This window comes from Pan troglodytes, chromosome 13, assembly GCF_028858775.2.
Source record: "Pan troglodytes isolate AG18354 chromosome 13, NHGRI_mPanTro3-v2.0_pri, whole genome shotgun sequence".
Lineage (NCBI taxonomy): Eukaryota > Metazoa > Chordata > Mammalia > Primates > Hominidae > Pan > Pan troglodytes.
Window position 1 is genome coordinate 135,215,958 of NC_072411.2, and position 25,104 is coordinate 135,241,061.

The following is a 25,104-nucleotide window of genomic DNA, read 5'->3' on the forward strand; positions in this document are numbered from 1 at the left end:
CCAAGGGGCAGCCTGAGACATGGGCAAAGGGGAAGCCTAAATGGAAAAAGAGAGAGAGAGAGAGAGAAAGAGAGAAGGGGCAGGGAGGACAGAGACACATGGCAAGTGTCCAAGCTGGAACATTCCCACCAGTGGCCTTATTGCATTAAGGATTTTCCCAAAAAGCAGAAATACACTGACAATCAATGGAACATAGCAGAGCCGTCACGAGCACAGGAAACACAAGTCCCACCTCTACACAGCCAGAGACTGTGTGACTGTCCCAAATTTTAAATCAAGATAGACAATAAGAACCTACCACTTTCACATCCAAGAAAACTGTGTCCCCACACATTTCAGTCACACCGTGCTGTGGCTTGAGGCCAGCCAGATGCAAAAATCGGGAAGGTTCTGAGGGGTAGGGCCTTCTGTCTTTCTGAAAGGGGCCCCTGAGCGGAGGGGGCAGTGCTGGGTGAGCTAAAGCGCAGTAGGCTGTCACTTCGCGACTATGACTTCTGTTTCCCAAGTGCACTTCCTGACCCTGAGATTTGTGCCATGGCACACAAGAATCAGGCACTTCCGTTTACATATACGCTCATTATCGGGACTGGCGTCGTGGGTGTGGGGCCTGTGCAGTCACAGGGCCCTGTTCTTAGAAGGTGCCCCGGCTTGCTTTAGTGCTGTGTTGTTGTCCTTTTGAAAGTCTTACTATGTTAACAAGGGGCCCTGCATTTTTATATTGCACAGGGCCCTGCAATTATGCAGCCATTCCTGTTTTTGATCTCACTTACCCCACAGCCATAATGGAAGAGCGCCTGGAAGGAGTCCTTATCCTGATTCCCAGATGGTGAAACTGAGTGCCAGGAGGGGCAGTGCTGAAGCCGAGACCAGACAGGATCCCTCGGGTGGAATCCAGGGCTGCTGTTTCTCTTGGGGGCTCCTCCTCAGTGAATGGATGGGTGGTAATCTCCTCTCCTACCTGTCCTAGCGGTAGCCTCTGTTCCTTCTCTTGTTTTATCTCATTTTATTTTTTAAAAAAATACCAAAACCATTCTCTCACCTGCCAGAGAGGAGCTCATAGGAGTTGGGCTTCCTCAGAGAGTGTTCCTCCCTCGTCCCCTGTCCTGTCCAGGCACCTGCGAGCAGGCTGGTGTGTCCCCGGCTAAATCCACAGGTGCTCCACTCTGTCCCGGAGAGCCCACAGCCAAAAACTTCGTCCTGTCCTGGAAAAGCTTCACTGGGAAGCATTCCCGACCTTTAGACCTGCCTTGGCCCATAGCTGGCCACGAGCCCATAACGATCACTTCCCGGCTGGGTGTTTACCTTCCTGGGCCCCATGGGTTGAGCCAGGGTGGCAGCCACATACCTGACACAAAAGTGGTGCAGGAGGGAAGGGCTCTCTGAGGGGAAGGCTGGGCATGGCTGGAATACCCGCCGCCCGCCCAGTGCAAGATAATGCTGATGGTCACACCAAGAGGGGCCCGTGGCACAGCTGGCCCACCAACCCCAAGCATTGGCCAAGCCAGCTGCACAGCCCTCAAATCTGAGATTTGGGAGAGGCTTTGGGGTCCTCCAGGGTTCTAGTCACTTCCTGCCATGGCCATCTGGCCTTAACTCAATCACTTCCAGGCATGGAACACTCACTGCTTTGTAAGGCATCTTGCTCCATTATTATTATTATTATTATTCCCTCTAATAGCTTCCTTTAATCCAGTGCTTACTACATGACAGGCACTGGGCTAAGTACATTACATAATCTATGTAATCCTTGTGTTGTCACTATGACCAGAGAATCATGCCCATTTTAAAGATGCAGAAACAGAGGCTCAAGAAATCGATCATCTTGCTCAAAGCCCCACAGCTAGTAAGTTGGGGATCCAGGATTCAAACCCAAGCCAACTAGTATCAAAACCACTACCATCATTTGCCAAGTTTAATTGCTACATCATCCATCTTTATATAAAACTCAAATCAGCATTTGTTTTAGCTATCTGTTCTGGAAACAAATTAACTCAAAGTGTGCGGCTTGAAATAACACTCATTTGTCATCTCAGTTTCTGTGGCACTGAAGTCTGGGCACTGCTTGGCTGGGTTCTCTGCTCAGGGTTTCTCATAAGTTGCCATCCAAGTGTTGGAGGGGCTGAGGTCTCATCTCATGGCTCCACTAGGGGGGATCCACTTCCAAGCTGCTGGTGTTGGCAGGATTCAGTTTCTTAGGGCTGTAGGATGAAGGCCTCAGCCCCTCTCAGCTGTCAGCTGTGGCCACTATCAGTCCTTTGCCACGTGGGCCTCTCTGCCCTGGCAGCTCATTTCATCAGAGAGGGCTATGGAGAGAGTCTGGGAAGAGGTAGGTCAGTCTTTTGTAATATACTCAAGGATGTGATATTCCATCACTTCTGGCATATTCTACTCGTTAGAAGGAAGTCATCAGGCACAGCCTACACTCAAAGGTAGGGGATTACACAGGGCACAATACCAGGGGTGGGGGTCCCTGAGGGCCATCTTTGAAAGTTCCCATAGCCATCTGATTGCCACAAAACATGGGTTTCAGTTTTGTCCCTGAAACCCAGATTGAAGTAGTCTCTCATCTATTCTCTCACCCATCCGTCCACCCATCCACCCATCCATCCACCCATCCACCCACCCATCCATCCATCCATCCATCCATCCACCATCCATTCACCCATCCATCCATCATCCACCCATCCACCCATCCACCCATCCATCCACCCATCATCCATCATCCACCCATCCACCCACCCATCCACCCACCCATCCACCCATGCATCTATCCACCCATCCATCCATCCACCATCCATCCAACCACCCATCCATCCATCCACCCACCCATCCATCCACCCAACCATCTACTCATCTATTCATCCACGCACTCATCCACCCACCCATCTACCCATCCATCTAATCATCCACCCATCCACCCACCCATTCATCCATTCACCCACCCATCTATCCACCCATCCATCCACCCATGCATCCATCTATCCACCCATCCACCCATCCATTCTCTCACCCATCCATCCACCCATCCACCCATCCATCCACCCATCCATCCATCCACCCACCGATCCACCCATCCATCCATCCACCCACCCATCTATCCGCCTATCCACCCATCCATCTATCCACCCATCCACCCATCCATCTATCCACCCATCCATCCTTCCACCATCCATCCATCCACCATCCATCCCTTCACCCATCCATCCATCCACCCACCATCTATCCATCCATCCATCCATCCACCCACCCATCCATCCATCCACCCTTCCATCCATCCATCCATTCATCCATCCATCATCCACCCATCCATCCACCCATCCACCCACCTATCCACCCATCCATCTATCCACCTATCCATCCATCCAACCATCATCTACCATCCATCCATCCATCCATCCATCATCCACCCATCCATCCATCCATCATCAACCCATCCACCCATCCACACTTCCATCCACCCACCCATCCATCCATCCACCCTTCCATCCATCCATCCATCCATCCATCATCCACCCATCCATCCACCCATCCACCATCCATCCATCCACCCATCCACCCATCCATCCACCATCCATCCATCCATCCGTCCATCCACCCAACCATCTACTCATCCATTCATCCACCCACTCATCCACCCATTCATCTACCCATCCATCTACTCAACTACCCATCCACCCACCCATTCATCCATCCACCCATCCATCTATCCACCCATCCACCCATCCATCTATCCACCCATCCACCCATCCATCTATCCACCCATCCATCTATCCACATCCATCCATCCACCATCCATCCCTTCACCCATCCATCCATCCACCCACCATCTATCCATCCATCCACCCACCCATCCACCCACCAATCCACCCACCCACCTACTCATCCATTCATCCACCCACTCATCCACACATCCACCCACTTATCCACACATCCATCTACCCATCCATCTACTCATCCACCCATCCACCCACCCATTCATCCATCCACCCATCCACCCATCCAGTCATCCACCCATCCATCCACCCATCCACCCATCCATCTATCCATCCACCATCCATCCATCCACTCATCCACTTACCCATATATCCATCCAGCCATCCATCCACCCATCCACCCATCCATCTATCCATCCACCATCCATCCATCCACTCATCCATTTACCCATATATCCATCCAGCCATCCACCCAGCCATCCACCCATTTATCCAACCTTTCTTTCATTCATTCAACAAACATTTGAGCAGGGCACTATAAACCAGATCCCGCATTAGGCTCAAGAGATATTAGAATAAGTGCATTAACTCCCTCTTTCCCCTCTCTGTCCCTTGCCACCAAAGCCTTCCAACAGAGCCTTCCTGCATGCCGAGGTTGAAGAGGTGTCCGCTGAGTGCTCTGTCTTCTGGGAATTTCGGCTGTTTCCTGCAACCTATCATCAGATGTCACACTTATGAGACCCTCATCCTTCTGCTCACTCTCTGCCATTGTTTCACTCATTAAAAATATATATTTTAAGCAATTCCTAAATGTAAGTGTTTGTAGCGGGTGTGTGTTTGTGTGTGTGTGTGTGTGTGTAGGAATAGATCTGAGTGGGACCATGGGGATGCAGCAGGGACCTCCTGGGTGGGCAGGGCCAGCAAGGGGCACAGGTAGAGGCCTGAGCCCTGGACTCACCTGCCTGTGGACCTGTCCCCACAACCCAGCTCCCCAGGCCCAGGGCTGAGGGAATGAACTCGTGAGAAGAGGGTGAAGGGGCCAGTGGGGTTGTCATGTCCAGGCGCCCAGTGGGATGACTTTGAAAATTAAAATTATAAGTCTTTCACGCAGGAGACCATTTCTTTCCTATTGAGCACCTAGTACCAGTAGGTACTGTGCTAGGCCCTGGGACTGCAATTGGGTGGCTTTCTAAAGTGAATCTAATTTCCTTTTTTGTCCTTTGCTCTATCTCACTGCCTCAGAACAGGCCCCCATCAACTCCTACCTGACAATTGCAATGTCCTTTAAATGGGTCTCTTGGCTTCAGTCTCTCCCAATTGCTTCCAGCCCTCAGCACCCCATCCCACTCAGTATCCATGTGAATCTGCTGACACAGATCTGATCTTGTCACTTTCTTGCTCAAAAACATTTTATATAACCTATGTTAACAGTTTTATGAGTGTTCTTCCAGAAATGTTCTATATATACATAATCTCTACCTCCCTGCCTCTCTCTCCCTCTCTCTCTCTCTCCCATGCATGTCTGTGTGCATACACACACACACACACACACACACACACCTATATCCTTTGTTTTACTTAGGCAGGATCTCAACATGTATGTTCTGTTCTGTATTACTGTTTTGGTGGTTTTCCAATTTAGCACACTTTGAAGTTCTTCACTGTTTTTAATGGCTGTCGGCTGTTGTGCTATAGAAATATTCTGGGATGGTACTGAGAAATCCCTTTCAGGGCCTGGGGTGTCCTTGACCCGAAGCTTTTGTGATGCTTTTCTGAGTGATAATTTTGATAGATCATTAATGAGCTTAGTAGTCATAAGCCAATTGTTTCAAAGGAATTTTCATAATTTTGCATTTGTAGGAATTGAATAATTAATATAATGAGTTTAATTCATTATAAGACTTTTTTTTAAAGATGATAAAATACCTTCTCATGTTAAGTTTGCTTTAAGGGGTGGGAAGAGGAGAAGAATCTAAATGTTTTCATTGTTATTGTTTTGGTTATTTGAAAAGTAAAATTTAAATATATAAAGATGATGGACCAGGCCTGGTTAAGAAAAAGAACTGAACAGAAGCAGGAATACTTATCAAAACACCTACTGAGTACTTGTGAACCAGGCACTGTTCTAAGTGCTTTACAAGGATTAACATGTTTAATCATCCCTACAGTCTTAGGATGAGGAAGCCAGATCTAAAGGGGTTAAATAGCTTTCCCGAGATCCCATAAATTTTCTGGAACATACAGAAATGCTGCATATATATTTTTTGTAATGTAAATATGCAATTCAATTCAAAACAAGAAAAGTACATGTTCAGGTGCCACAAATGAAGAGATAATTCTATATTTACCTCGGTGAGCTGAGTACTTTAGGGACTGTAGCATACATTCCTTATGGTGTTTGTTATAAATTAATGGTTATGGGGAAACAAGAATCAAAGCCTCTGAACTTGAACACAGCAGGAAGCTTGAAGAGGTTGATTATAGATCAGAAGTAAAAAAATGTCCCAGGCCATGGATAGAAAAAGAATTACCCACAAGAATGTGGAGAACAAGCTGGATCCACACATGTACTCATGATGTACAAAAATCCCAAGATGGAAATGGAGAAAAAAATTTGAGAATTTGTGACCCCTTAAGACTTATGCAGAGGCAACTAGGGGGAGGTCACTGCAATCTGGGTCACTGGTAGGAACAATTCCACCACCACACTGAAAGGATAATTCCCATTGAAGATGAGCTCATAGGCAGAAATTATAAAACATATCGGTCTTAAGGAAGACCAATATGAAGAATATAAATTATTAAACATGATAATACCAAATTGTAAAACATTTGAGAAAGTCCAACATAAAGAAATATATCCCACAAAAATGGGAGAGTTGACACATGAGAAAATAGAAACAATAGAACAATATTTAAAAAGACCTTAAAAACTAAGTATGAGTTTCATTTCAGAAGTGGGTGTGTGACATAATTACCTTCTTGGGATTTCAAAGTACAACCATTAAGTCTCTCCTGGCCTCAGTCAGATGATAACAAGTTTTAGCAAGCTTGGCATTCATAAGTACTTGACCTTGGATGGAGGAAAAGGTTAGAAATGTTTGTGTGTGAAGAAGGTAAGTGTATTAGTTTGCTAGGGCTGCTATGACAAATTACCACAGACTGAGAGTCTTAAGCAACAGAAACTTCTTACAGTTCTAGAGGCTGAAAGTTCAAGATCAAGGTATCAGCAGATTTGTTTTTCAGAGACCTCTCTCCTTGGCTTGCACATGGTGGCTTTCTCTCTGTGTTCTGTCATTCCTCTGTGTGTGCACATGCTTTTGTGTCCTAATTTTCTCTTCTTATAAGGACACCAATCTTATTGGATTAGGGCCCACCCATATGACCATATTTTACTTTAATTACCTCTTTAAAGGCCCCATTGGCCAGGCACAGTGCCTCATGCTTGTAATCCCAGAACTTTGGGAGGCTGAGGCAGGTGGATCACCTGAGGTCAGGAGTTCGAGACCAGCCTTACCAACATGATGAAACCCCGTCTCTACTAAAAATACAAAATTAGCTGGATGTGGTGGCACACATCTGTAATCCCAGCTACTCAGGAGGCTGAGGCTGGGGAATTGCTTGAAACCGGGAGGTGGAGGTTGCAGTGAGCCAAGATTGCATCATTGCACTCCAGCCTGTGCAACAGAGCGAGACTCCATCTCTAAATAAATAAATAAATAAATAAATAAATAAATAAAGGCTCTATCTTCAAATATAGTCACATTCTGAAGTACTGGGGGTGAAGATTTCAACGTATGAATTTTGAGATTACACAATTTAGCCCATAACAGCTCAAATGCCTTTGTTTCTGCTTTTAAATCCCAATCAACAAATCACTAATTGTGTGACCTTGGAATAGTTACATAATCACGTTTTGCCTCATTTTCTGCTTTGCAAAATTGGGGTGATAAACAGCACCTGTTTCATAGAGTTGCTGTTAGAACTAAATAAATTAATGTATGTAAAACTGTTAGAAATAAATACACTTAAAGTGCTTAATGAGATAAAGGGATACAATCTATCAAATAAGAAAAGAAAATTATTATTTTTAAAGGTAGAAGTTGTAGAAATAAAAAATATTGATGTAGGCCGGGCACAGTGGCTCATGCCTGCAATCCTAGCACTTTTGGAGGCCAAGACAGGTGGATCACTTGAGGTCAGGAGTTCAAAACCAGCCTGGCCAACATGGTGAAACCCTGTCTCCACTAAAAATATAAAAAAATTAGCTGGGCATGGTGGTGGGTGCCTGTAATCCCAGCTACTTGGGAGGCTGAGGCAGGAGAATCGCTTGAACCCAGGAGGCGGAGGTTGCAGTGAGCCAAGATTGTGCCACTGCACTCCAGCCTGGGTGACAGAGTGAGACTCCATCTCAAATATATGTATAAAATATTAAATAGAGATGACTTTAGATTTAGTGATATTTAAAGGGAATGCTTCCAGTTTTTGCCCATTCAGTGTGATATTGGCTGTGGGTTTGTTATAAATAGCTCTTATTATTTTGAGATACGTCCCATCATGCACATGTATGTTTATTGTGGCACTATTCACAATAGCAAAGACTTGGAACCAACCCAAATGTCCATCAATGATAGACTGGATTAAGAAAATGTGGCACATATACACCATGCAACACTATGCAGCCATAAAAAAGGATGAATTCATGTCCTTTGTAGGGACATGGATAAAGCTGGAAACCATCATTGTCAGCAAACTATCACAAGGGCAAAAAACCAAACACTGCATGTTCTCACTCATAGGTGGGAATTGAACAATGAGAACACTTGGACACAGGAAGGGGAACATCACACACCAGGGCCTGTCGTGGGGTAGGGGGAGGGGGGAGGGATAGCATTAGGAGATACACTTAATGTAAATGACAAGTTAATGGGTGCAGCACACCAACATGGCACATGTATACATATGTAACAAACCTGCACGTTGTGCACATGTACCCTAGAACTTAAAGTATAATAATAATAATAATAATAATAAAGATTTAGTGAGATTTAGTGATTTGGAAGAGATATCTGAGAAAATTACCCAGAATGAAGCACCAGCAGGTAAAGACATGGAAAATATGAAAGAAGCAAAAACAAAATCTACAGAATAAATTTTAAAAACTCAAGGAGGAGAGGTTACATTCAAAGAAACAATGACTGAGGATTTTTCTAAGTTTGGAGAAAGACCTGAATTCTGGGTTGAAAAACTGTGCTGAGTCCTAGGCTGGGTGAATGAAAGTGAATTCACACCTGAACAGCCCATAATGGAACTGCAGAACATCAAGGAGAAAGAAAAAATCATAAAAGCCATCAAAAAGAAAACAGATTAAAGTAATGATGATCCTGGAAAGCCAGGCACCGTCCCCTGACCACAGGGATTTTTCTCCACACCTCTCCCCTCCCTTCCTCGGAATCCAACAGAGCACCCACTGTGTACTGGGCCCTGTGCTCTCCACTGAAATGTTCTCCTCTGCTTCTTACATTTCACTTTTCTTCCTGGTCTAGCCCAGGTCTTACCTCTTCCTCCAGGAAGTCTTCCTGACTGCACCTGTTCTCTCCACTTCCCACTGTCACTGTCACAGTCCACCCCAAACCTGCCTTCACTGGCCTCTGTTTCTTGCGTGTTGGTCTTTCCTGCCATGTAAATAGGAAGCACTTGGAGCTCTGGGACTTGGCCCAGGATCTTTCTCTCCTGCTCCTCTCCAGTCAGCATGGTGCTGGCTACACAGGGTGTGTTCAGTGACTATGTTTGAACACTCAATCAGTTGATCCTTGGGAGTCAAATATACATTAAATTTGTATGCCGAATCAAGCTTCTTTGTACAAGCTTTTCAGGTCCTTTTGAAATCATATGTTTGTACTAAGTGACCAGGCCAGGTTAGAGTTCATGGGCTCCCTTAAACTACATTTTAAAGGCTTTCATTATATTACTCACTGGTATTTTTAAAATAATGATATTTATTTATTTATTTATTATTTTTTATTTTTGAGACAGGGTCTTACCCTGTCGCCCAGGCTGAGTGCAGTGGCACGATCTCCACTCACTGCAACCTCTGCCTCCTTGGTTCAAGCGATTATCATGCCTCAGCCTCCTGAGTAGCTGGGACTACAGGTGTGTGCTGCCACATCTGGCTAATATTTGTGTTTTTAGTAGAGGTGGGGTTTCACCATGTTGGCCAGGCTGGTCTCAAACTCCTGATCTCAAGTGATCCACCTGCCTCGGCCTCCCAAAGTTCTGGGATTACAGGTGTGAGCCACCACGCCAGCCTAGTCCCTTACACTTCACCCATCTTTAGAATACCTCTTCTGTGGCTGTATCTAAAGGCATCAATGTTAAGGTGATTCCCTGACCTCCTGTGGGGTATGAGTCTGGCTGGGCAGTCTGGATTTGCTGAGGACCCCCGATAGGGACTGGCCTTTGGGAGGGACTTTTGAAAATTCCAAGGTCAGACTTACATGACCGTCTGTCTCAGAACTGGGGAGAGGGTAGACCAGAACAGGAGCAAGAGGACCCAGAAAAGGCCATCCAGGAGGTTCCTCCGACCTGGGGGCAGTCAGGGAGAGCTGACCTTCCAGGAAAAGAGGGGCTGAGGTGTGGTGGACACAGTTGGCTCTGAGCCATGGGAACCATTGGGAGCTGAACAGCCAACCACAGACCCCGTGAAAGGACTTCATCCAGTGGAGGGGAGGGGAACAAAGGACAGGGCCTCCCGCATCCGTGGCTCAAGACTAAGACAAAAAGCCTACCCTGAGCTAAATGTGACCGCCGTTCCATCTTTCCAGCTTCTGCAGCCTCACGCACACTGTCTGGTGGTGACCTGCAGTGAGGTGGTGGATATCTTCTGGCTGCATGCCAGCAAATGACTCATCCTTATGGGGATAAGCTCGTGGCCCAGGGAGCCTTGGGCATGGTTGTGGTGCATAGAGAAGAAAAGGATTCGCTGCCCGGTGCTAAATCTGATGGGTCCCTACCATGGGCCAGATGCTGGGTAGAGAGATTCACATCTGCCCTGCCTGGAAAGGTAACATTCATCCTTTCACTAATGAGTGTTTATCAGGCCACAGTGATGTATCAGAAACTGTTCTAGATACTGGGTTGCAGTAGTAAACAAAGCATTCAGAATCTCTGCTCTCATGCAGCTTAGGATCTATTATGATTTTTTTTTTTTTTTTTTTGAGATGGAGTCTCACTCTGTTGCCCAGGCTGGAGTGCAGTGGTGTGATCTCGGCTCACTGCAAGCTCCGTCTCCGGGGTTCAAGCGATTCTCCTGCCTCAGCCTCCTGAGTAGCTGGGACTACAGGCGCCCGCCACCACACTGGGCTTATTTTTTATATTTTTAGTAGAGATAGGGTTTCACCATATTGGCCAGGCTGGTCTCGAACTCCTGACCTCATGATCTGCCTTCCTCTGCCCCACAAAGTGCTGGGATTACAGGCGTGAGCCACTGCGCCAGGCTCTATTATGATATTTTTACCTTCATTTTTCAGAGGAGGAAACTGAGATCCCAAAAGGCCAGAAAAGTGGCCCCACTCACCCAGGTAGTATGTGGCCGAACCAGAAGAGCAGCCAAGTCCTGCCTGGCTCCTCACCCCTGAGCTTTCCAGACTCTCCCGGGCCCTGGGAAGTCCATCCTGCTGAGCACACATTTTGCTCAGTGCATCCACTTGAAGAGCGACATTAACTGAAATGGCTCATGGCTCATCCTTTGATTCAGGCCTGCCTGTGTGGAGAGCTGGACAGACTTCCTCCTGACTAATGAGCCCTCGCATCCTAATTGGGCCAGGGCTGGGCCTACATGCTGCCATCGTTCCTGGAACGTGCTTGGCCAGATGAGTGGGAGGCAGATACTGGGGACTCCCTTAGGTGTATATAGGGCATGGACCTGATAGAGGAGGCGCTGAGACTCGAGGAGAGTCCAGGGCAATGCAGGAGTCACGGCGCTTCTAGAAGCTGGGCTCCCACCACTTCTGGACGCACACCCTGACTTCACAACCGGGCCCTGATCTCGATCTGGCTTGAGACACTCCTGGAGGTACGGCTTATCTCTAAATTCACTCACACAGTTCCTTTGTTGATATAAACAAGAGTTGTTGTTCCTGCTGGATAATTCTGAAGCGGGGTGCGATGCTTGGAAATGCCTTGACAAGGGCCATTTTAAAGAGCATGACAGTCACGGCCCCTCCACACCCACTGGGATTGCACCCTGCTTGGTTCTTGGGCTGTCCAGCGGTCATGTTGGATGGGACCGTGTGCAGAAGGCTCAGTTCAGTAAGTTCAGCCGGCTCAGTAACACTCCCTGATTCTGTCCTAAAGTCACCGCTGGTTTGAATTCCCAAGAGGAGGCCCCACAGTCCTGGACCAGCTTGGGGTCAACACCGCAGCTCTCAGTTTGGCCTGGGAATTCTAGCAAAGCACGGGGCCAAGCGGACTTGTGGAACCCACTGGAAATGGGTTTTTCTTGGGGAGAGAGGCTGACCATGCGTGGGGCTTGCTACCTCCAGGATTGCTCTGCCAGTGCGGTGAGCTGACCAGAGGCAGAGCTGCCTGCTGTTGGGAGAGATGGCATTATTCTGATGTGGGAACCAGCAGGTCAAGTCCCACCCCAAACTCAGCCAAGAACAAAGGCTTTTCCTCTGGGAAAAGCCACCCAGGGCACCACTTCCCCACTCCCCACAACTGTTGACTCCCTTTGGTTGTTGTGGAATCCCGGAGGCAGGGACCAGGGCTTCCCTGCTTATCTGTTTCCCGCACTGGAAGGTACTCCATACAGATCTGTGAAATGCCAAGCATCTCCCTGCAGCGGGCAAGGTGAATGCCGGCGGGGAGGCCCCAGGCGTTGCAAGGTGCTCACGAGGTTGTGTTCCCAACAAGACATGGAGAGAAGGCGGACAGGGGTCCCCCGATGTTGTCTTTTGTCAGGGACTTCACAGAATGTTCAGACATCAGAATCCCAGCTGTGGGGCTCATGGCAGGAAACCCCAGTGGTTGGGTTCTGGAATCTGGCAGATCCAGGCTCAGATCCACTCATCCACCACCAACTGGCTGTGCGCTCCTGGGGAAGCCTCTCTGACCCACTTCTCTGTTTCCCCGCATCTGTGATAGGATGTGAAGGGGCTGCGTGGGAGAAGTGAGATTTCATGTGTGAGACGCTTGGCTCTGGGTTTGGTACCAGCAAGGCCAGAGCAGCACCAGCCACTGGTAGCCTTAGTGGGATCCTATGAAATTGCTCCTGTTTGGCTATTTTAACCTACAAAATGGCAATTTCTCAGAATTCAACCTGATAGTGTCACCTCTGACATTGTCTGGCTATTCGAGTGTGAGGCTGGGTTTTGCTGAGACCCTTGCCCACCCCACCCAGGGGGATTCAGCTTCCAGCTCCTTCCCCACCCACACCCCCTTGATCCTCATTTAGGCTCAGCCCCTAGCAATGGAAGGGGCCTGGGCAGGCACCTCACACAGCTCCCTTCCCACCAGATGCGGCAGCTGAACCCAGGAAGGTAGATTCTTGCCAAAGGTGCACAAACTATTAGGAGTGGACCTAGGACCAGAATCCACATTTCTGGACTCCTAATTCAGTTCTCTTCCCACTATATCAGGCTAGAGCAGCTGCCAATGTTTGGAGCCAGGGGGCTGGGTCAAGGTGAGCCAGCTGTTTATAAGACGTGCTAAAGCCTGGCATGGAATTTAATGAGGTGCAGGCATTTTCAGGACTTCTCTTGGAGGGAGTGCTGCGTGGGCTTAGAAGCGTCTTTAGTCCCAGCTCTGCCACTTGAAGGTTAGGTGAGCTCGGTTTCCTCATTTGTACAATGGAATAATTACAACAGCTACTTGGTAGGGTGTTGCAAGGGTTAGATGAATCAATATTTGTCAATTGTATTGTCAATAATAAAATTTGTAAATACAATTTATAAACATTTTAAGAAAATATTGGAGAGCACCGAAAGAGTGTCTAGCACTTTGTAAGGCCATATAAGTCTTATAAGTGTTTGGTATTATTATTATTATTATTTGAGGCAGAGTCTCGCTCTGTCACCCAGGCTGCAGTGCAGTGGCATGATCTTGGCTCATTGCAACCTCCGTCTCCTGGGTTCAAGTGATTCTCCTGCCTCAGCCTCCCGAGCAGGTGGAATTACAGGTGCCTGCCACCATGCTCAGCTAATTTTCATATTTTTAATACAGAAGAGGTTTCACCATGTTGGCCAGGCTGGTCTTGAACTTCTGACCTCCGGTGATCTGCCAGCCTCAGCCTCCCAAAGTGCTGGGATTACAGGTGTGAGTCATTGTGCCCGGCCTGGTATTATTCTTATGAGGACACCTGGGGATTGATGTGGGTGGGTGTGAGTTGGGGCCAGGGCTGAGGCATTGCTGAGGATGAGAGATAAGAGCCCTCAAGCTGACCCTGGGGTCCTGTTTTTCTGCCCAACCTCCAGTGCCCGGCTTTGTCTCGACATACACATAAGACAAACACTTGAAAGACCAGCAGATTGCATAGAGGTTGGGGCGAGGAGGAGTCCCCAGTTTTCTGCCTCCACACTGTCATCTCTTCCATAAGGAGCATCACTCCACATCTTCCAGGTCTTACAGAGTCCAGGGTTAGTGAGGGCAAAAGAGGTGATCCCTGTAAAGTGCTTGTACAGGTTCTGGTCCTAGCAAGCCCTAGCTAGGTGTTTGGCAACAATCGTAACCCTTCCATCCCCCGAAGAATGCAAATTCCATGAGAGCAAGGATCTTGGTCTGGTTTATTGATGATGTAACCCAAGCTCCTAGATCCATGCCGGGAACATGGTAGGAACACAGTAAATACTTGCTGCAAGAAATAATAACTTTGTCCCCACCCTCAAAGAGATTAGAATCTAGGCTGGGTATGGTGGCTCATGCCTGTAATCCCAACACTTTGGGAGGCTGAGGTGGCAGACCACCGAGGTCAGGAGTTCGAGATCTGCCCCACCAACATGGTGAAACTTTGTCTCTACTAAAAATACAAAATTAGCTAGGCATGGTGGCAGGAGCCTGTAATCCTAGCTATTTGGGAGGCTGAGGCAGGAGGATGGCTTGGACCCTGGAGGCAGATGTTGCAGTGAGCCAAGATGGTGCCACTGCACTCCAGCCTGGGCAACAAGAGCAAAACTCCGTCTCAAAAAAAAAAAGAGAGATTAGAATCTAAAGGAGGAATCTGGAACACAGTCACAGACACTATGGAAATCAGTTCCAAATACTTTAACCTCATGTGTTCCCAAAGCCTCCCCCGGTTTGCTTTCCTGATCATGTTGATTCCTCTGCTCTCTAAGAACCAGGACCCTCCCAGTCACCACTGTCTCTGCTTCATCCAGGTTTTTGTTTGATCTCACCTGGAAAACTGCAACACACTCACCTTCTGTGCTATTCCCCCTGAAACCAAAAGGGGCACTTACTAAAAATAAATCAGTTTGGGTCGCTCCCTTGTCTAAAAATGTTTGAAATCTTCCCATTGCCTCCAGGCTAAAATCCAACTCCTATGGCCAAGAAGCACATGCAAAGATGCTTAGCCTCCTTAGTCATCAGGAAATGCAAATCAAAAGCCACAGTGAGATGCCACTTCACACCCACTAGGAAGGCTGGAATCAAAATAACTAAAAGGACATAATAACAAGCGTTGATGAGGATGTGGAGCAATTGGAACCCTCGCACATTTCCTGTGAAAATGTGGAGTGGTATAGCTGCTGTGGAAGATAATTTGGCAGATCCTCAAAAAGGTAAAGACAAAATGACTGTATGACCCAGCAATTCCGCTCCTAGGCAGATACCCCAGAAAACTGGAGGCATATATCTGCACAAAAACTTGTACACTAGTGTTCATAACAGCATTAGGCAAAATAGCCCAAAACACCAGAAACAGCCCAAATGCCCATCCGTTGATGAATTCATAAATAAAATGTGACTTATTAGCCAGGCATGGTGGTGTGCATATGTAATCCCAGCTACTCAGGAGGCTGAGGCAGGAGAATCACTTGAACCCGGGAGGTGGACGTTGTAGTGAGCCAAGATCACTCCATTTCACTCCAGCCTGGGAGACAGAGCAAGACTCTGTCTCAAAAAAAAAAAAAAAAAAAAAAAAGTGACTTAGTCTATTTGTGTTGCTGTAACAAAATACCACAGACTGAGTAATTTATAAATAATAGAAATTTATTTCTCTGGAGGCTGGAAAGTCCAAGATCAAGACACCAGCCGGTTCAATATCTGGTGAAGGCTCGGTCTCTGCTTCCAAGATGGTGCTGTTATATATAAAGTTTTGGTGCCACAAAAGGAATAGCACTCGAATATAAAATTTTCTTTTTAATTCTCAGCAAGACAAGTTACTTCTATAGAAGGGTGTGCTCTTACAGATGGAGCAATGGTGAGCACTCACTTGGACAAGGGAGGGGAAGGGGTTCTTATCCCTGACTCACGTGGCCCCTACTGCTGTGTCGTTCTCCTGTTGGGTAGGGTTAGACCGCACAGGCTAAACTAATTCCTACTGGCCAATTTAAAGGGAATGATGGGATAAGTGCTTTGGCGGGAATCAGGGCAGAGCAGGTAGCAGGTAATCGGAATGAGTCAGGGTGGAAAGGTAATCGAAAAAGGTTGCTTTATGAGGAAGTTAAGTTTAAAAGTAGAAGGCAAAGAATTGAACATACCGACATATTAATTCTTTGAAAAGAAATTTAGAACTCATATCTAACAGTGCCTTGTTGCTGCATCCCCTGGAGGGGACGAACACTGTGTCCTCACATGGTGGAGGGGGACAAACCACTTCCCCAAATTCTTTCATAAAGGTTCTAGTCTCTTCCATCCTCACGGCCTGGTCCTACCTCTTAATACTATTGCTTTGGGAATTAAGTTTTGACATGAATTTTGAAGAGGATACAAGCATTCAAACCATAGCTGTGGTGTAGCCATACAATCAAATATTACTGAGCCATGAAAAGGAATGAGGTACTGACACATGCTACAACCTGCACGAATCTTGGAAACATGGTGCTTGGTGGAAGATGCCAGTCCACGGGCCGCATAGCATATGACTGCATTTACATGAAATGTCCAGAATAGGCAAATCCAGAGAGACAGGACATAGATGAGTGGTTGCCAGGGGCTGAGGGGACTGGGTAATGGAGTGTAAATCAGAAGTAAAATGCTAAGCCCCCTCAACCAACTGAAACCCTTCCTCAGCCAAGGGCATTCCCAAGTTAACCTGAAAAACTAGTTCAGACCATGATGGGGAGTGGGGGTCAGAGGTCAGAAGTGTCTCCCACCTTCCTCCTTTTGGAATTCAGATACAGCTGACCAGCATTAACATTAAAACAAATCTTTTTTTTTTTTTGAGGCGGAGTCTCGCTCTATCACCCAGGCTGGAGTGCTCACTGCAACCTCTGCCTCCCAGGTTCAAGCAATTCTCCTGCCTCAGCCTCCCAAGTAGCTGGGATTACAGGCATGTGCCACCATGCCTGAGTAATTTTTGTATTTTTAGTAGAGACAGGGATTCTTTCATGTTGTCCAGTCTGGTCTTGAACTCCTGACCTCAGATGATCCACCTGCCTCGGCCTCCCAAAGTGTTGGGATTACAGGCGTGAGCCACCACACCTGGCTAAAACAGATCTTAAGGCTGATGAAACAGACTTTTTGTAGCAATAAGACACCAAATTCCAAAGTAACTCTAGTATAGCATCAGGACAGATAGAAGGTCCTGAATGAAATTAAAGTGTGTTAACCCCAAATGTATTTCTTTGACTTACTTTGAAATGGCCCTGCAAAGCTGTCTCTTGTGAGGAAACATCTGCATTCTGTAGAGAATCCCCTTCCCTTTCCAGGCCTTTTCCTAATCCAGGAGAGAATTAACTAAGACTCTGGCATCTTTTTAAGTCTGCAAAGAGCTCTGAAGCCTGCCACCTGGAGGCCTCCTCTGCGTGATGAGACCTTGGTCACCACAACAGCTCATCTTTTTTTTTTTTTTTTTTTTTTTGAGATGGAGTCTCGCTCTGTCGCCCAGGCTGGAGTGCAGTGGCGCAATCTCGGCTCAATGCAAGCTCCGCCTCCTGGGTTCATGCCATTCTCCTGCCTCAGCCTCCCGAGTAGCTGGGACTACAGGCGCCCACCACCACGCCCACCTAATTTTTGTATTTTTAGTAGAGACAGGGTTTCACCGTTTTAGCCAGGATGGTCTCGATCTCCTGACCTCATGATCCGCCCACCTCAGCCTCCCATAGTGCTGGGATTACAAGCGTGAGCCACTGCGCCCGGCTAACCGCTCGTCTTAACCCAGACATTCCTTTCTACTGATTCCAGGTCTTTAGATCAACTCTTTTGACCAATTGCCAATCAGAAAATTTTTGGAATCTACCTATGATCTGGAAACTGCCTTCCCTACTCCCACCTCAAGTTGTCCCGCCTTTCCAGACGGAACCAATGTACATCCTACATGTATCGATTTATGTCTTAAGTCCCCGTAAAATGTATAAAACCAAGCTGTACTCTGACCACGTTGGGCATATAGGATCTCCTGGGGCTGTGTCACGAGCCATTTGTTACTCATATTTGGCTATAAGTCTCTTTTATAGCCAAATAGTATAAATAGTATAGTATAGTATAGTATAGTATAGTATAGTATAGTATAGTATAAATCTCTTCAAATATTTTACAGAGTTTGACTGTTTTCATTGACAGGGGAGTGATTGCTCACAGGTATGGGATTTCTTTTGGGGTGGTGAAAATATTCTGGAATTGGATAGTGGTGATGGCTGTATAACTTTATGAAAATACTAAAAAACCACTGAATCATACACTTCTCAAACTCCTGAGCTTAGGTGATCCACCCGCCTCGGCCTCCCAAAGTGCTGGGATTCCAGGCGTGAGCCGCTGCACCCAGCCTGAATCATACGCTTCTAAAAGGTACATTTTATAATATGTGAATTATATCTCTATTTTATTTTATTTTTTGTTTTGAGACAGGGTCTCACTCTGTTGCCCAGGCTGGAGTGCAGTTGTGCTATCTCAGCTGACTGCAACTTTCACCTCTCAGGCTCAAGCAATCCTTCCACCTCAGCCTCCCGAGCAGCTGGAACTACAGACATGGGTCACCATGACTGGCTAATGTTTGTATTTTTTGTAGAGATGGGGTTTTGCCATGTTGCCCAGGCTGGTCTGGAACTTCTGGACTCTAGCAATCCACCTGCCTCTGCCTCTCCAACTGCTGGGATTCCAGGCGTGAGCCACTGTGCCTGGTCACATATCTCAATTGTAAGCATTGAGAGTGGTTCTCTTCTTGAGGGTGGGCCAGCCAGTGGCTTCGCTCCCTAGTTCTAGCCTGAAGCCTCTGTTCTCTCCCTTGCCCCATCTTCTCTCTAAGGCATGAGCCACCAGTTCTGGTCACACTCACCTCATGGAGCCCATCAGCCCGTTTCCTAGGCCTTAGGCTGGACCCCTACTCAACCCCAAAGGCCTGGTGTGTGTCTTGCCTTGTGATTCCTCCCGAAGACGTCTCTGTCTTGTTTTCCCTCTAGAATGTCTTTATAGATGTCCTCAGCTGGCCGGGCGTGGTGGCTCATGCCTGTAATCCCAGCATTTTGGAAGGCTGAGGCGGGCGGATCACCTGAGGTCAGGAGTTCGAGACCTGCCTGACTAACATGGAGAAACCCCGTCTCTACTAAAAATACAAAAGTAGCTGGGCATGGTGGTGCATGCCTGTAATCGGGAGGTTGAGGCAGGAGAAGCACTTGAACCCGGGAGGCGGAGGTTGCAGTGAGCCGAGATCGCGCCATTGCACTCCAGCCTGGGCAACAAGAGCAAAACTCCATCTAAAAAAAAAAAAAAAAAAGATTTCCTCAGCTAACCTTCTTCTCTCCTTTCCTCCTACATTGTGTAGAGAAGGCCAGCCATTGTAATCCGTACAGAAATTTTGGCCTTGAGGATATTTTAAATACAAACATTTTAAACTGAATTATACCAACTCTGCTGAATTTCCATCAAGGACACTTTCCAGAGCCCACTCTATGGAGCTTAAATAAATCCTTGATCAATTTTCGAGAGAACACTGTGAAACTGCATAGTTCTCCATTTTCATTTTTACTTGTTATCATATTTGATTCTTTCCTGCTGACATTTTCTAACAACGTTTCAGCATAGGCCTCCTGATATATATCAAGGCCTGTTTCCTTGGATTATAATTTGCAGGTCTAGATTTTATCACCAAGCCATGAATCTCCCACCGAAGTTTAGGGAATAGCACATCTTTTCCTTGTGCAGCTTTTGCCCTTCTAAGTTTTATTTTCTCACATCGTCCTAATATTAACGTTCACTGTGGTTGAATGAAAGACTGATAGATTACATTTATTTCTCAAAGAAGCTAAGTTTCAAATAACGCATGCATGTGGTAGAAAAATGAGAGCAGTACAAAAGGGTGCACAAAGGCAAACCTTGCCCTTCTTGCTGGCCTCTTGTCCACTTGCCCTCTGCAAAGGCTGTGTCTCAGACGGGGTGCCCAGGACGCTGGCTCTGACATGGAGACCCACGGCAGGCAAGAGCCTCTGGGGGAAAGGGAGGAGCAGCAGAGAAAGAGGCGGCTGTAATGCAGTCTCAGGGAAGGCCCAGCCGCCCGGAGGGAGCTCCGGAGCCGCACTGTTCCTGGTCAGGAGGTCAGGAAGAGGGTCTCTAGGCTCTGAGTCGACCAATCATCAAGCAGCCCTTCTTGGGTATGACCTGGGGCAGATTCTTCATCTGGGAACAACTGGCCCATCCTCCCCAGGCCAGGGCCCTGCAGCCAACACTCCCCAGAGCTGGGGGATGCAACCTCCTAAAGGGACCTAGGCAGCTTAGCCTGAAAATCACTGTCACCCACTGTCCCCAAGTTACCTCTGTCCCCTCCCTACCCTTTTTAGCTGAAGACTTATTTTTAATTGTTATTTTCTTAGACCTCTGGAGCACCCCACGCCCCCAGCCTGGGTTAGCTGTCAGGAGCCCCTGTCTCTTCCTTTCCCACTGCAGCGCCGCCCCCTCGCTGCCTCAGGGGGAGCCCACGCAGCGGGGGCAGACGGGCCTCAGCCTCAGGCAGCCTGGGGAGCAGAGCCTTAGAAGCCACGCTTTTTCTTTTTCCTTTTCTTTGAAACAACTTTCTAGGGCTCTGGAGTTATAAAAAGCTCCCATGTGTCACTTTCTGGCATTTGGGCAGCTGCCGAATGCCACCCGGCCTGCACTGCTGTCCTCCCGAGGTTTGCCCCTGGATTGATGGGCTGGGTTTGGCAAAAGCAGCTGGAGGTTATCGAAAATCTGTTGTAAGGAGCATTGTTAACTTAGAATAAAAATCGAATCCAAAACACGTTTTTGCAATACCCCCTCCCGATATCCACCGAGGCAAAGGCAGAATTAAGAAGCAGGGTCTTGAGATGTAGGAAAGGAGAATGAACCCCACGCGGGAAGAGGACAGGCCGCCCTGACTTTGGTCCACTCAGCCAGGGGGGTGAACACTACCTGTCTTGGTGAATGACTCTGGGCCCTTCTCAGGTGTGGCTGCAAGTGACACATCTTCTCTTCCTGTCCACCCCCAGCCCCATGGCGTCCCTCCCTGTCCTGCAGAAGGAGAGCGTGTTCCAGTCAGGAGCCCACGCCTACAGAATCCCTGCCCTGCTCTACCTGCCTGGGCAGCAGACCCTGCTGGCCTTCGCGGAACAGCGGGCAAGCAAGAAGGATGAGCACGCGGAGCTGATTGTCCTGCGCAGAGGAGACTACGATGCACCCACCCACCAGGTTCAGGTGAGGCAGGAGGTGTCTGCACTGGCTCCCCAGGGCTCTGCCACACCCTTTGCTGCTGTGATCAGGGGCCAGTCCTGGATCTCAAGAAATACAGGGACAACTTTATCCCTCAATGGCTGTACTCCGGAGGAGAGATAGAGCAGAGAAAGTGCCCCTAGTGGTCCCCTGGACCTCTGGGTTCACTGTGAATTAGTCCAGCTGGCCTCCCATCTGTTTTCGTGAAAGAGTGAATGAGTTGCCCAGCATCCTTGATGACCTCACGGAGGAATAGTTCAGTGTTGCGTAATGGAGGGTTGTGTCCTTTGAGTAAAATTAACTTGGGGACTTGGGGTGGGGTGATGGCTTGTGTCCTAAAGTCCCATTTTATAGATTAAATAATTAATCCTGATGACAGCACCCAAGGCTGGCTGCTCATATTTGAAGAGTTTAATATTATTATCATTCCTTTGTAGTCATTACTACACAGCTGTTCAAAGCATGGGATTTGAAGCAGATGGACCTGGGTTCAAGTCCTGGTTCCGCCACTGACCAGAGGTGTGGCCTAGGCAACTCCTCCTCCCTGTCGCAGTCTCTTGCTCACTGTAATAATGGAGCTACTAACACCTGTTCCCCGGGGATTGAGGCACTAGACGAGACCGTGGATGTTAGACTTTTGGTGCTTTGTCTGTGCTTAGAATTGCCCAATGGGGGTAGCTGTTAATAAATGGGGACAGACAGCACATGTGACATAGACTTGGGGATTCTGGAAGCTCAATGTGACTCCTCCTTGGCTACACGAGTAGGATATGGAGTGTAGAAGGTGAGAGGTGACCGTCACATTCTGTCTTGTACTGGTCAGGTTATTGCACCTTCCGCCAGGGCTTTGCTATTCAAGGATGGTGAGCTGGACTGGGGTGGGAAGTGGAGGAACCAGGATGAAGTTGGGAATGGCTCATGCACGAGTCATCTTCATATCTTGTGGTCTGGCAGGTGGGTGTTCTGTAAATGCCTATTGATGGCAATAGAAGGAACAGAATCACTCAGCCGAGTGTGGCTGCCTTGGAGGGGTGAGGTGGCACCCTGGGCCCCGCAGCTCTGGGGAAACGTTGCAAGGAGGATATGAGTGTTGGGTGAAGAGTTCTCCTCGATGACTTTTGACTCTAACCCGGGAGACACACCCGTGCCCACCCCTCCCACTCATGCAGCTCCTGGCACCATCCCCAGCTGTTTCAAGGCTGCCTTCTTCTTTCTCTCTCCCCACTCAGTGGCAAGCTCAGGAGGTGGTGGCCCAGGCCCGGCTGGATGGCCACCGGTCCATGAACCCATGCCCCTTGTATGACGCGCAGACGGAGACCCTCTTCCTCTTCTTCATTGCCATCCCTGGGCAAGTCACGGAGCAACAGCAGCTGCAGACCAGGGCCAATGTGACGCGGCTGTGCCAAGTCACCAGCACTGACCACGGGAGGACCTGGAGCTCCCCCAGAGACCTCACTGATGCGGCCATCGGCCCAGCCTACCGGGAGTGGTCCACCTTTGCAGTGGGCCCGGGGCATTGTTTGCAGCTTCATGACAGGGCCCGGAGCCTGGTGGTGCCCGCCTACGCCTACCGGAAACTTCACCCCATCCAAAGGCCAAGCCCCTCTGCCTTCTGCTTCCTCAGCCATGACCATGGGCACACGTGGGTGCGAGGGCATTTTGTGGCCCAGGATACCCTGGAGTGCCAGGTGGCCGAAGTCGAGACTGGGGAGCAGAGGGTGGTGACCCTCAATGCGAGAAGCCACCTCCAAGCCAGGGTCCAGGCCCAGAGCACCAATGACGGGTTTGATTTCCAGGAGTCTCAGCTGGTGAAGAAGCTGGTGGAGCCGCCGCCCCAGGGCTGCCAGGGGAGCGTCATCAGCTTCCCCAGCCCCCGCTCAGGGCCTGGCTCCCCAGCCCAGTGGCTGCTCTACACTCACCCCACACACTCCTGGCAGAGGGCCGACCTGGGTGCCTACCTCAACCCGCGACCTCCAGCCCCTGAGGCCTGGTCAGAGCCGGTACTGCTGGCCAAGGGCAGCTGTGCCTACTCAGACCTCCAGAGCATGGGCACCGGCCCTGATGGGTCCCCCTTGTTTGGGTGTCTGTATGAAGCCAATGATTATGAGGAGATTGTCTTTCTCATGTTCACCCTGAAGCAAGCCTTCCCAGCTGAGTACCTGCCTCAGTGAGCCTGTGGTGCCCACCACAAGGGCCTGCCTTTCACCTGCACACCCAGCTCGGAGGCTCTGTGGCTGCCTCTCCTTCCCGTGGCCCCTGGACGTGGGGGCCACTCTGGGCTCCCTTCGGCGCCCGTGTGTGGAGAGAGGTGCACCTCTTGCTCTTTTCCTCCTGCGTGATTCCAGTCTTCCCAAAAGGTTCTATTTTCAGCCCAGAAACCAAAAGTGCCTGGCTTCCCATAGCCCCTCCATAGGGAAGGCGTGGAGGGTCCTGCAGCGCAGCTGTCACCTTGTCTGCCTGTCCCCTACCCCCAGCTTTGTGTAGGTCTTGAGAAATTTCTAGTTCAACTCCTTCCTTCTTGGGAACCATTCATTATGTTCCTGGGGAAGAACTGAGGGGGAAGAACTGAGATGGAAGACCATGGTGTAAATTAGCAGAGATGTGTGTGTATCTGTGTGTGTCGGCATGTGCATGTGTGTTCGTGTGTGTCTATATGTGTCTCTGTGTGCATGTGTGTTCGTGTGTGTCCATGCATACGTGTTTGTGTTCATGTGTCCGTGTGTCTGCATGTGCATGTGCGTTCATGTGTGTTTGTGTGTCATGTGTGCCTGTGTGTTTGCATGTGTTTATGTGTCTTCGTGTGAGCCTGCATGTGTATGTGTTCGTGTGTGTCCATGTGTGCCTGTGTGTTCGCATGTGTGTTCATGTGTGTTCCTGCATGTCCATGTGTGTCTGCACATGCATGTGCATTCATGTGTGCTAGTGTGTGCATAAATATGCATGCATGTTCAAGTGTGTCCATGTGTGCTTGTGTGTGCATGTGTGTTCATCTGTGTTCGAGTGTGTATATGCATGTGCATGTGTGTTCATGTGCATCCATGTGTTTGTGTGTGCCGATGTGTCTGCATGCATGTGTTCATGTATGTCAGTGTGAGTCTTGTGTGCATGTTTTTGTGTCTGTGTGTGCATGTGTGTTCATGTGTCTATGTGTGACTGTGTGCATGTGTGTTCATGTGTGTCCGTGTGTGTCTGCATGTGCATGTATTTGTGTGTGTGCACATGTGTGTTCATGTGTGTCCGTGTGTGTCTGCATGTGCGTGTTTTTGTGTGTGTGTCTGTGTGTGCATGTGTGTTCATGTGTGTCCATGTGTGTCTGCATGTGCATATGTGTTTGTGTGTGTCCATGTGCATCTGTGTGTGCCTGTGTGTTCGTGTGTCTATGTGTGTCTGTGTGCATGTTTGTTCATGTGTGTGTATTTGTGTATGTGTCCTTGCCAATGCTTTGGGGCAGACAGCATGGAGAATAGCTTTGCAGGGAGTAAGGCACGACGGTCTGGGAGAATTAAGTGAGCTTAAGTCATTGTATTAGTGTCTTAAGGCTGCTGGAACAAATTACCTTAATCTTGGTGGCTTAAAG

At 48.4% G+C, this 25,104-nt stretch overlaps 2 protein-coding genes across 2 annotated transcripts in view; one reads left to right on the top strand and one right to left on the bottom strand.

Moving 5' to 3' along the window:
- NGEF (neuronal guanine nucleotide exchange factor) overlaps positions 1 to 1,228 on the bottom strand; it is a 130,397-nt gene extending 129,169 nt beyond the window's left edge. Inside the window, exon 1 of the mRNA XM_016950725.3 lies at positions 1,040 to 1,228. The gene's annotated coding sequence lies outside the window, so the exon portion shown is untranslated. The remainder of the gene's footprint in view (positions 1 to 1,039) is intronic.
- A 20,083-nt stretch (positions 1,229 to 21,311) lies between these two features.
- NEU2 (neuraminidase 2) lies at positions 21,312 to 23,698 on the top strand. The gene is made up of 2 exons (XM_003309526.4): positions 21,312 to 21,512; positions 22,757 to 23,698. Exons 1-2 carry the CDS (start codon positions 21,312 to 21,314, stop codon positions 23,696 to 23,698), a joined length of 1,143 nt encoding a protein of 380 aa, XP_003309574.3.
- The last annotated feature ends 1,406 nt before the right edge of the window (positions 23,699 to 25,104 follow it).

Excerpts from the sequence above, each read along its gene's own strand:
- NEU2 (XM_003309526.4), top strand. The coding sequence starts at position 21,312 with ATGGCGTCCCTCCCTGTCCTGCAGAAGGAGAGCGTGTTCCAGTCAGGA. Across the intron at positions 21,513-22,756 it reads CACCCACCCACCAGGTTCAG|TGGCAAGCTCAGGAGGTGGT; the intron begins GTGAGGCAGGAG and ends CTCCCCACTCAG.